The sequence below is a fragment of the Phoca vitulina genome, unplaced genomic scaffold (genome assembly GCF_004348235.1).
Source record: "Phoca vitulina isolate PV1807 unplaced genomic scaffold, GSC_HSeal_1.0 scaffold74, whole genome shotgun sequence".
NCBI lineage: Eukaryota > Metazoa > Chordata > Mammalia > Carnivora > Phocidae > Phoca > Phoca vitulina.
The window spans coordinates 5,735,296-5,748,442 of NW_022589777.1; the positions used below are offsets into that span (position 1 = coordinate 5,735,296).

A 13,147-nucleotide genomic window follows, 5' to 3' on the forward strand; every position below is an offset into this window, starting at 1 on the left:
AGTTGGTTAAGCGACTGCCTTCAGCTCAGGTCATGATCCTGGAGTCCCGGGATCGAGTCCCGCATGGGGCTTCCTGCTCAGCAGGGAGTCTGCTTCTCCCTCTGACCCTCCTCCCTCTCATATGCTCTCTCTCTCTCTCATTCTCACTCTCTCAAATAAATAAATAAAATCTTTAAAAAAAAAAAAAAAAAAAAAGAACTGTTTAAAAAAAAAATAATAATAATAATAATAAAGTAATTATAAAAGGAACAAGCCATAGACCTGAAACAGAAGATCCACTCAAACACAAGAGACCAATCAAAATCTGTGATAATGTTAAGGAAGTTAACTACGAAAGTACAGTTTCCCAGTTTATATGAAAATGGTTTAATAATAGTGAAACTCAGAAACTAGTAAAATTAACAAAGTATATTGGCTAAAGATATTTTTTTCCAACCATGGCAAATATAATGCAGACACTTATCAATGCAAAGTCTTTAATCCCTCCATCATGTACTCTGAATCCTACTTACTATTTAATATGAAACATGATATAGTCAGAGGTGTCTTTGGCAGAATAATCACATGCATCAATGTGCCAGACCAAGCATTTTCTCCCTTTATACTTACCTGACCGAAGACATCTGATCAAAGACAAAAATCAACAATTTTAATAAGTAGTTTATCAATAAGAATCTAGAAGGTAACAAAAGGTACAAAGATAAATCTTTTAGGAAATTAAGTTAAAACATAAAATTTACATTTTATTAAATCAGCAAATATAATCACGTGTGTATATTTTTACTAGCAAAAAATAATGATACTGATGATAAAGAAAAAAAAAAAAGGCACCTCAGACCAGAACACCATAACAAAAAGTTTTGTGGAAGCTGCATTTTATTTGAAAATCCACCCATTTTTGCTAACATACATTTTAATATTGTAAACAAAAATAGAATCTGCAGAGACAATGCAACAAGTATGCTTAAACTCATGTACAGAATTGCTTTCCTACAACGAACTGTCCTTCTTAAGGCCCCTCTCAACCAAAACGTTAAGATGTATTTACACAAAGCACCGATCAACAGTGCAGTTTAATTCTTCGTTAACTAAACTGTTGGCTAGACATTAACTTTAAAGATACTATTTCCCCTTATTTAAAAGGTACATGATCATAACAAGGCATGAGCCAAATAAAAGGTTTCAAGGATTTTGTCCCCTTCCCTCCCCCCATAACACCTCCTAGAGTTTTACTGAAAAGAAGGAAAGTCTTGAAGTGAAAGCAATTCCTCACATTCATTTTGGAAAGGCCCTAATGTCAAATGGAAAATAATGACATGCCAAGCACAAGCAGTAAAGTTCCTTCCCAATGCACTAATGCTGAATTTAAAATGTAGTGCTTTTCCTAGTCAGTGAACTGTTCCCTTGCAAAATCCTAGGCACAGAATTGACTATAAGGATTAATGCATTTATAATGCTTCCCTAAATCCCATAGAGACTGAGAATTCTTAAGCGATTCAGACCTATGGACTTGTCTTAAAATATTTAGTGCTCTGTATGTCAGCTGAAAAGCATTCTGAATCAGATTCACTTTTATGGATAAAAATCAAACATACTGTGTACATCCATACTCATTTTCATAAGGAGGTCTGATACAATATTAATGTTACGTAAATTGATAATCATAAATAAATACAAATACTTAAGGAATGTCTACTGCAAACTGAATATATAATTTTTTTTAAAAGAAAAGTTAATTTTAGTTACTATTTCTGTATCTGTGAGGACCGGAGAAAAGAAAGATACTGCATAATTAAGAATTATGATTTTGATCCCCCCAAAAGAGTCCTATTGCATTACAGTAAAGGACACAGCTCTTCTCTCCAGGCAGCTTTTCCAAATACAAATTTCACACTTTCCAAATAAGGGCTTTTCTTGGTAGGTTACTGATTATGGGTATTAATAAGAGTTGAAAGAACTGAAGGGTTAGTCACCAAAAAGACAGATCTTAGTCTGAAATCATGGCAATTCTTGGCTTTATAAACTGTATTGATACGTTCTCCTATAGACTAGTCCCAATTTCCTTCATGGGCCTTCACTGGGTTACTGTAGCATTCTAATGGAAGAAGAGAGTTTTAAGAGACAGCAGTTTGGATTTTGCTGGAAGTAAAAGTATTTGCTGCTTGAGCACTTGTCTTTTTGAAATAATTCCATTCTCTTCCATTTAGTTACATAAACTGTATCTGAAAAAAAAAAAAAAAAAGAGTGTAAGTTCATTCACTGCATTTTAAGATGTCTTCTCACAAATAAAAATGCTCCGTGGCTTTTACCATTCAATTGGCCCAGAAATGTTTACTGAATATTTATCACAACCCTGATTATAAAACCAAGTCAGTATCAGCTCATCATGTGCCAGAACTCAATATCTGAAGCCTAATTAGAGGGACTTCCAAATGTATCTTTCTAATTACTAAAAACCAAGAGACAGGGGAAGAAAGAAAATAAATGAACAATTTTTCAATCACAAGTTCAGAACATCTGTCCATGAACACAAATATTCCATGTGAAAATCTCATTCAGAGAAGCACAATCTGACTTATTATTTCCAAATGATATCATAAAATTAGATAATTAAGGGAAGAGTAATATTATGCTTACTAAATCATTTCTTTACTAATATAGATAAAAATCCGAAAGATCTACAAAGGAATAGTTTTCAATAGGGCCTCACTGTTTGCTCAAATATTTCACTCAGGATATCCCTTAAACTGTTCATCCAAAGACATTACTGAAGTAGATGTGCTAATAAACTTGTCAAATCAGAAGATTTTTCAACTTTCAAAGATCTAGAAGCTCTATCTACACTGGGGGCTAGAGCACCAAGAAGAACAAATTTCACCACCTTCCAGCAAAAAGAGGCAGTGTGGATCAAACACAGAATTCTATCAAAAAGGGCATAAAGTATTCGCTTGCCCTTAACTTTAAAAAAAAAAAGTCTGTTTTGGGGAAAATGCTACTATTTTTAAATGAAAAGGCACACATAAATATAACACTTTAAAGAAAGTGTTAAAATGAATTCTTCATAAATCATGTTCAGGGACATTATATTCAAACTAGAGATGCTCCTAGTCAAGCTCTAATCCAACATGTAGAATTGCATTGTTCTCCATACAACTTTTAAGACTGACGAAAACACCCAGTTTTTAAGGGTGGTATATTTGATCCCATCCATCTGCTGTGAGCAGTGGATGCTTGTATGTAAACATGAGAGATGGTTCTTTGATTTCACACCTTCTAATTATGTTAAAGGTATTTTCCAAAAGTTGTTTGTCCTTAGGTCCTATTTTGATCTATTTTTATTCTTCACCTAAAGAATAGAGGAGGAGGAGGAAGAGCAAGAACCTAGAGTTCTTTAAAGAAACAAAGGAGAAGAGTGAAATGTGTTTAATATTTGATAAACTTTTAAAGTATTTAAGTCCCCATCTCACCCAACAATCAGCAATACCTAAAGTGATTTATAAGAAATCCTCCAAAGAGAGCTCTGCAAAAGGGTCCTTTCCTGAAGCTCTGTGAGGACTGTGACTGGAGGGGCTGGATGCTGCCGACAGCTGGGGGAAAAGAAGACAGAGAGAGGGAAAGAAAAAAAGATCTCTGAATGACAGAACATGAAAGCAGAAAATGTAATGAAAGAAGAAGTGGTTTTTGTTTTGTCATCTTTAATATATATAAAGGCAGCCTTTGTAGAAAATGGAATTATTATAAAACAAAAGTTTCAATCACATGTCAAGTTAAAGGTATCCAATGGCATGTGTTTTTCAGAAAACAAATTCTTGTTTCTGAAATTCCAAAGGAATAAAGTCTTTTTACTCAAAAAGGTTGATAAAAGCTGACCCACAGTTAAGACTTCTATTGTGGGTGGGGTAAGAGGGGAAGAAAGTACATAATTGTGATTTTTTCTTTTTGAGGAAAGATGGCTTCCTGTGTCCAGGCTATTTGTCAAAAGCTATGCAAACTCTGACCTCAGGCCAGACCCAATACATCCATCTATAATATTCTTTCCTTCCTTCCTAAGAGGTGGAAAGTCTTGTCCTCAGTGCTCATACTGTTTTCACATGGAGTTGTCTCCTGCTCTTTCTCTGGATGTGCTATAGCTGATGCATATACTCTGGGAGGTAAAAGTGACTTTAGAGGTCACCTAGTCTAACTGCCCACATATGCCCCGAAAATAGGGAATACTTCAGATCACTGATTCTGTTTTCTACTTGATTACATTTGCTTGATTCTTGGAATTAGCTATCGTTTAATTTGAATATACGGTGAGGCAAATAGTTTGTTAAACTCAATAACGTATCATTAGTATTCCCTCAAAGCCAGCCAGCTCCTGAAGAATAACAATGTTCATTTTCATATGTGTAGCTCCTTCACCAAACCTAATTTGAATATTTCAAACCAAACACAAATCCTTTTAGTTTGGAACTTTTAATTTTTTTTTTCCTCCCCCCTGCATAAGACTGCAGAGGCATGCAAGCGTTATGAAATGAGCTGTCCTTTTAGGGATGTTCAAGTGAGTATTAAATCGAAGTTGACTAAGTGGGAATATTTTCAATTCATATTTCCAACATTCGAATCCTGTAACGGATTTCAATCCTCACCATCTGCTTTTGCTGGTTCAAAGTGATCTCATTTCTACCTTTTGATTTGTTTAAGAAAAGCACTACAGAGAATGAATAGCCAATGACTTTCAGCAAATATTACATCACAAGTATATGCAATTTGTTGTTGTGATGCCAAAAGCAATTTAAAGGTTTGTAAATCATCTTCAGTTATTTTAGTGGTTGAGCTATTGTCCTAATCCGTACCTTGTTCTCAAAAATAAATGTTCAAAGGCAATGGGAAGAGACAATGGAAAGGATGATGAACTTACACAGGCAGCTACAAATGGGAGGACGGAGCAGCAGTCTGGATTTGGGGATTCAAGTAACAGCCAGTAGAGACAAAGTAAGGTGCAACACAATTGGAAGGATGTCTCCTCCTCCCCACTTCAGACCAACCATGGATGACCATTCAGAAGCAGAATGATTTTAAGTAAAGTAATCACCAGTCACTGAGCTGGACAGAGTCTTAAGACTAACTGGGTTTCTCTACAAAACAGATTTTCTCTTTCACTTGAAGTTCAAACAAAAACACCAAAAATCCCTTATTGTGGATAGAGTGCATCCAAAATCTCAAGTCTCTTACGAGAGCCCCACAGTAAAATGTCTTAGTCATGTTTTCATGAGGATGGCAATCTAAAGACCCGACAGTCCCAGAGGAAAATGCACGAAGAATATGCTAAAAGGGAACACTTTTCTATTCTTCTCAATGTGTGAGCGCATACTGCTAGAGAGAAGTCCTACAGGCTTACAAATGTTAGAGGATCAATTTCCCTGGGGAGAAAAAAGTGCCAGTTTCTAACTAACGCTTCTATTCTCACTTAAATTGGAAAAATCCACACACCTATAACTTTCATTTATAAATATGTAGCCAAATTAAAACATGAAAAAAAAAGACCTAATACCCCTGTAATAAGCTCCATATCATCAAACTCATCTCAAGCACATGAAACAATGGCCCAGACTGGTTTGGCTGACCGCGGAGTGCTAAAGGCAGGGCCATGAAGCAGCCCTTGACCACCTGTGCCCACCTCTTCCTGGCACCTGCATCAAAGCACGGGCACACCATGCACTGGTGAGAAAGTAGCCAGCTCTGAGAGTAAATAAGGAAAAAGAAAAGGAAATATGCTGCAATAGCCCAATTACTGCTCAAGGAAAGCAGGAAGAACAGAAGAGCATGAAGGGGCCAACAGAATCCTGGTGGGTGAGAAGCAGCGGGACTGGAAAAGTCTGAAAAGTCACCTGTAAGTAAAAGAGCTGACCTTCCTTTACTTATCATTCTATGAGTAAATTAGAGACTATGTAGGGCTGCTAGTACTAGGCGTGTGTGCTCTCTTAAAAAAAAAAAAAATCCTACTACAAATATGCCATCACAAAAAACCCAAAACATGGGGTGGGGAGGGAACGCAGTCAGTTAAGTGTCCAACTCTTGATCTCCACTCAGGTCTTGGTCTCAGGGTGGTGAGTTCAAGCCCCATGTAAGGCTCCATGCTGGGCAAGGAGCCTATTTAAAAAAAAAAAAAATCCAGGGGCACCTGCGTGGCTCAGTTGGTTGAGTGTCAGACTCTTGATTTCGGCCCAGGTCATGATCTCAGGGTCATGGGATTGAGACCCATGCTCAGGGCAGAATCTGCTGAGGATTCTCTTGCTCTCCCTCCCCCCACTTGAGCTCTTCCCTGCCCATAAATATATAAATGAAATCTTTAAAAACTAAATAAAACATGGCCTTTTATTCATTTATTTCAAATATCCTCCACACCAATTCCCACAGAGCTAAAAAATTAGCACAGCTATTATTCAAATTAAACTGACCTATACCACAACTCAATATGCTTTTAAAGAGCAGTCACTCTTACTGTTAAGTCTAATACAGACATACTTAGTCTTCCTTTCTCATTTTATAGGAAAATAAAATATTGAGAAACAGTGAAAGAGGAGCAGCATATAAACAAGCTCTGTATAAAAATAAAAATGATCTCCAAAGTAGGACATTAGAAGAAAATACTAGAACTTCTCTCTTAATTTTTACCTGTTTAACACTTCTATTTTTGTTTTTAAGCGTACCTAATATATTGTTGTAGGAATATATAATTTATAATATATACATTAGCTATATGTACAAGGGTACATGCTTAAAAAATATTTTCCTGATAATGCTGTGCAAGCAAAACATTTAAGAGACAGAAATATTTGTTATAAACTGAACACAGAGTTAGAGAACATCAGAACAGGAAGTTGTTTTTGGATAATGTTTAGAACATGGCCAGGACACTAGTGGCACAATTGGATCCAGTTGCATAGAGATATAAATATACAGTGTAGCATTATTAAAGACAATGCTCTGGGGCGCCTGGGTAGCTCAGTGGGTTGGGCGTCTGTCTGCCTTTGGTTCAGGTCATGATCCCTGAGCCCCAGGATCAAGCCCCACATTGGGCTCCCTCCTTAGCAGGGCATCTGCTTATTCCTCGGACCCTCCCCCCTCTAGTGCACTCTCTCTTCCTCTCTCTTGCTCTCTAATAAACAAAATCTTTAAAAGATGATGCTATTCCTCAGCTGTCTCTGGGAAGTGTGGCTAAAAGAGAGGATTTCTCTACTGTATATAGAGGGCCTGCCCTGTATGTAGGTTTAAGTCTACTGCCTCTAACAGCTGCTTCTTGGGTTTGTGTTTAACGTAACCCCATGTTGGGCCTCTGTCCATCAGTAACATCACAAAGTTATGCCAACATTACTCCTGTCACCCTCAAAGCATTACTCATCTTAGGGGCATCAGACTACCGCTAGAGTCTATAATAATTTAAAAACTGTTAACACAGAAGCTGTAAGTTATTCTAAAATGACATCTAAAGTCATCTCATTAGAATTATGGCAACCTAAACTGACAGTTAAAGAAAACCAAACTGGGGAGAGGGAAATAGATCACAAGATTTCGTAAACTGATGGGAGAAAATATTAACTGACATAGCTAAAAATAAACATCTTCTGTATATAAGAAGTGCTTCCAAGGATAAGAGAAGTCCTTTTAGGGACGCCAGGGTAGCTCAGTTGTTAAGCATCTGCCTTCGGCTCAGGTCATGATCCCAGGGTCCTGGGATCAAGTCCCACATCCGCATCGGGCTCCCTGCTCTGTGGGAAGCCTGCTTCTCCCTCTCCCACTCCCCCTGCTTGTGTTCCCTCTCTCGCTGTGTCTCTGTCAAATAAATAAATAAAATCTTAATAAAAAAGAGAGATGTCCTTTTAAAGTCCCACTTAAACTGCTGATTCCTACTATATCAACTTCTTACTATAAGACAAAGTACTAATTAAATGTGCCTATAATACACCCCTTATTTGCCATTTATTGGAAATATGGCACTCCAGCTTGGTTAAAAAAAAAAATTTCCAAACTGTGTTCCATATGAACTTTATTTAGGCTACCCGCTTTTACCTGATTTATATATTGAATTTCCACTAAAAATGTCTAAGGAGAGAATTTTAGACTTAGACATTTCAAAAAAGGTTTACCCCTCCCCACAAAACAGATGAACTTATTTATTTGGTCCAAATAAATATTTTAATTATTATAAACTAAAGTTTTGTATTTCTCGGTAACACTACATTCCACAAAGGTTGAACCAATTAAAGTGCTGCTGATACATTCCTGAAGAATGATGTGGCTTGGTTCCTGTGAACAGTGTCCACAGTCTACTGTGCATATGGATGATTCACGCCCTAAAGCAGACCATGCTCAGCAGGGCCACCCTGTCACCACTGTGGCCTGTGTCCATGTATTTATCTGACATTGTCAGATAAGAGTTATAATTAAGGTTTCAAAATAATGAAGCATGAATTATTTACAATCAAGATTATCTGTAATGCATGGAAAGAAATATAAACTGTATTAGATTAGAACAAATTAAATTAGAATTTGGGAACAGAGATAAGCACTGAAAATAAGGCAACCTTATATAATTTTCTTCTAAAAACAAAAAAGTTCCTTATAATAATCAATAAAGAAAAACAAACCTCCACATTCCTAAGTCAATTTCAAATATTTCTTTTTGATCCTTATAGCAAACTTATAAAGTACACAAAGTAAAATTACCATTTTAAAGATTAGGGAACTGAGGTTTGGGCGCCTGGGTGGCTCAGTTGGTTAAGCGACTGCCTTCGGCTCAGGTCATGATCCCGGAGTCCTGGGATCGAGTCCCACATCGGGCTCCCGGCTCAGCGGGGAGCCTGCTTCTCCCTCTGACCCTCTCCCCTCTCATGCTGTTTCTCTCTCTCTCAAATAAATAAATAAAATCTTAAAAAAAAAAAAAGAGAGAAACTGAGGCTCATCCAAGTTACACAGTGAACTTGCCCTGAAACACTTGGTTAGTGAGGAGTTGACACTCTGTTGAATTGTGTCCTCTCACAAAAATCCCCAGGACCTATGAATGTGACCTTATTTGGAAACAGTGTCTATGAAGATGTAATCAAGTTAAGATGAAGTCATTAAAAGGGCTCTAATACAATGACTGGTGTCTTTATAAGAGAGAAATGCCACATGAAGACAGACACAGGAAGACGCTAGAAGTGCTAGAGCTGCAAACCAAAACATGACTGGGGCTACCTCCTTCCCTCTGTGGAAGAAGAAAGGTAGGATCTTCCTCCAGAGGATTTGGCAGGAGCATGGCCCTGGGGCCCTGTTTTCAGCCATCAAGTTTGTGGTATACATTGTTATGGGCAGCCCCATGACACGAACAGTAGACTCTAATGCAGATCTGCTGACTCCAAGGCAGGTGCTTTTGTTTCCTCTCTAAAATCTGCTATCCCAATTAATTTCAACTCAGCTAAAATTTATGGCTATATTTAACATACGGTAAAAGTTAAAGTGATAAGAGAGAAATAATTTTTTTAAAGGGACTTCAGTAAATATTAGACAGTCAATACACCCCTATATTTTCTATCCACACAGTGCTGTATATGGTCACTGATGTTCATCACGGAGGTAGAACTTTACAGTCATTCAAGATTTTAGGAATATGTTCTGGTTTTGTTTAAGACAAGAAATTAGATCTCTACCTTCTAGAAAGAATGTCCTTAGCAAAAACCCAGTAAAAAGGCCTTATTCTATAGGTTGTCTTATTAACATTAATTGTCAGCAGATGGGACTCCTCAAATTTTTGTTTTGACTGATTCAGGTATGCCCCAGGGACTACAAAACCACTCTCACCTATGGTATTAAATCCCCAATTCCCAAAGTAAACTCCCTCACGATCTCTTCTAGGAGGCAAGGATAAATGAGCATAATGCACTGCTGACAAGGCAAAGACCTTCCTCACAGAAATCCAGTGGGCAGATCAGCTGACAGCAGAGGCACCGCCAACACCCACAATTAACACACCAGGGAAGTTAAAAAAAAAAGAAAAGAAAGAAAAAGAGAAAAGACTAAGAAACTAAGCCTAATAGCAAAAAGAGCCACTAGTTCTGACACACAAGAAAGTCATTAAAAAGGCAATTTTTTGTAAGACTTGAATTATTCTTATATCTAACAGTGTCCCTATTTAGAAGGGTAAAAGGCACTCACAACAAGCCATTGTTTCCTTTCAGACACTTAACTGATGTCAGACTTACTTAAAATTAGCTGTTACAAACAAAACACAGCAGCCATTTTGCGTCTTTAGCCATATCCTCCATAAATAAAACTGGCAACCCTCCACTAAAACAAAACGAAACAAAAACCAATACCAATCAAAAAACCAACAAAACTTTTAATAGCTTATTTTAAAAATTAAATACCCTTACGTAACACTCTGGTTTTTATATTGCTTTTGGGAAAACAGATTGGTATGGGATCAGAGTAAGTTTCTCATATAAGGAAATGATAAGAATATAACTAACAGGGGCGCCTGGGTGGCTCAGCTGGTTAAGCAACTGCCTTCGGCTCAGGTCATGATCCTGGAGTCCCAGGACTGAGTCCCGCATCGGGCTCCCTGCTCAGCAGGGACTCTGCTTCTCCCTCTGACCCCCCCCCCCCCCCCCCCCCCCCTCCCGTGCTCTCTCTCTTTCATTCTCTCTCTCTCAAATAAATAAATAAAATCTTTAAAAAAAAAAAAAAGAATATAACTAACATAACACCCACTCCCCCCAAGATCTTCAACAACATCTAAATTGCCTAATAAACATCCACTAAAAGAATATTATTGCACATCATAGTGACTTCAAAAGAAAACTGAAACTAACTAGATTAACTGTCTTCATGCTTTTAACAGAAAAGCTGCATAATGCAATGCAGAATGAGTTTAATAAACTATTGGTCAGCAATGGACATTTCAATGTATATACCATTAAGTACCAGTAAGATTTATATAAAACACTATTAAGAGAAGGAGTAAGAGTCCCCATTCTCCTCAAGTTAATAAACAAACAGACTCATAAAAAGCCATCAAACAGTGAGCAAAACTGGGAGGAAGCATGAAAGAGGGAAAAAAAAAATCACTAACCACAGGGATCTAGTATTTTCCATGTAGTCAAACATCTAGGAAGATACACTAATGCAAAACATATTTTTTTTCTTAAAAGCTAAAATACTGGGCATGAAACAGAAGAACATAATCCCCATCTTTTTAAGCAACTAACAGTTACATAAAAATACCTAAAAATCACAGAATAAGCCAGCACAAAAAATGAGGGGAGAACAGTGTGAGTGTATAGGAAGGCATAATTTCAATACTACATTGTAGTCTATTAAATTAAAGACAATATCCTAAAGAACAGAGTAGTCTAGTCTGAGCTAAGAGCCATCTGGAATGTATTAGCTAACACTAATGCAGCACTTAGAGTAACCTAGATATAATGTAGGACACAGAACACAACTGTTTGGAATGCCTCACTAAATGGCAATAAGATAAACGTATCTGGTAGGGCTGAAATACTCTCAAAAATATTAATTTCAAGTAAGCAAGCAAGAGACCAGAAGATACAAGTTATGCCCTGGGTAAGTAATAGGTCCCAAAAAGCACTTCAAGGATCAGGGAAAGATTTTTGGCAATAGGCGTAGAACTGGGATTTGATTAAAAGATTTTATTTTGATGGGATTTCATTTTACATTTAAATTACTGTTTACCATGTTTTCTCTGTCCTCAAGGAATTTTGAATCCAAATGAAAAAAGGGAGGAAAATAATGAGAGAACTAAAAGGTAATTCACTAAGAAAAATTATTCTGGTTACAACTAGCATTTATTTTTTTAAGATTTTATTTATTTATTTGACAGAGAGAGACCCAGCGAGAGAGGGAACACAAGCAGGGGGAGTGAGAGAGGGAGAAGCAGGCTTCCCTGTCGAGCATGCGGGCTGATCCCAGGACCCTGAGATCATGACCTGAGCCAAGGCAGATGCTTAACGACTGACTGAGCCACCCAGGCGCCCCTACAACTAGCATTTGAATGGGCAAAATTAATCCAAGGGACTGGCTCAGAACCATTAAACACTAAAGCATGAAAAAAATCTCACCTAATTCAAAGATAAACAGCTTAGGGGCACCTGGGTGGCTCAGTCATTAAGCATCTGCCTTCAGCTCAGGTCATGAGCCCAGGGTCCTGGGATGGAGCCTGAATCAGGCTCCCTGCTCTGCGGGAAGCCTGCCTCTCCCTCTCCCACTCCCCCTGCTTGTGTTCCCTCTCTCCCCGTGTCTCTGTCAAATAAATAAATAAAATCTTAAAAAAAAAAAAATAAACAGCATAATTTTTAATTATTAAAAATATTCAATCATGAAATTAAAGGTGTATCTTCATTTCTTAGGTGACTGAAATCTGATATTTTAGCTTACAGTAACTATTAGCTAACAAATTAAACCAATTTTAAATATGGCTATAAATTATTACACAATGGTTATAAGTGAAAAGAGAGATCAATGAAGAACAAGTAAGTTACATAATAGAAAAGGTTAGTTTTCAACCAGATTCACTTGTTTGACAATATTCTTGTTTGACAATGTTCAAAACTATTACGAGTCAGGCACTGTTCTAGGAACCAGGGACACAGAAGTAAACAAACACATAGAAGCCTGCCTCTACGAGGCTTATAATCCACTCCAGGAGTCTCTTGCAAGACTGGATGGATGGATGGATGGATGGATAGATGGATAGACAGACAGGACAAAGAGATGTCAGGTAATACAGTAACTTCTATAAAGAAAAATAATGCAGGATAAGGAAAAGAACTTCAGATCTCAGAAGTACTGGAAAGGGATGAGAGAGGACTAAAGAATAAGTAAAGAATGAGCACTGGGTAAGGTATGTAAGTGTTGAATCATTATATTGTACACCTGAAACTAATATAACACTGTATGTTAACTAACTGGAATAAAAATAAAACCTTAAAAAAACTAAAAACATTATCAAAGGAAAAAAAAAGAATGAAGAATAAATCTACTTTATGACAGATGAAGACTTTCTGGCAAAGACAAGCAGCAAAACACTGGATACTTACTGAGAATTGTAAAGGCATGGGAATTGAAGAACCTGAATGGTCTGTTTACTCACTATTACTCTTAC

The 13,147-nt window shown here is 37.2% G+C and overlaps 1 protein-coding gene across 18 annotated transcripts in view; it reads right to left on the reverse strand.

Annotated features, from left to right (window-relative positions):
* Nucleotides 1-313: 313 nt before the first annotated feature.
* The window catches only part of PICALM (phosphatidylinositol binding clathrin assembly protein), a 100,916-nt gene continuing 88,082 nt past the window's right edge, over nucleotides 314-13,147 (reverse strand). For 14 of the 18 annotated variants that reach the window (XM_032393598.1, XM_032393588.1, XM_032393587.1 and 11 more), the window contains 2 exons: nucleotides 3,485-3,587; nucleotides 2,138-2,222 (listed from right to left, as the gene is read on the reverse strand). In XM_032393598.1, the coding sequence (XP_032249489.1) occupies nucleotides 3,495-3,587 (93 nt within the window). In that variant the 3' untranslated portion in view covers nucleotides 2,138-2,222; nucleotides 3,485-3,494. Of the gene's footprint in view, nucleotides 2,223-3,484; nucleotides 3,588-13,147 lie in introns of all 18 variants that reach the window. The other 4 variants (XM_032393594.1, XM_032393590.1, XM_032393604.1 and 1 more) reach the window with 2 other exon arrangements.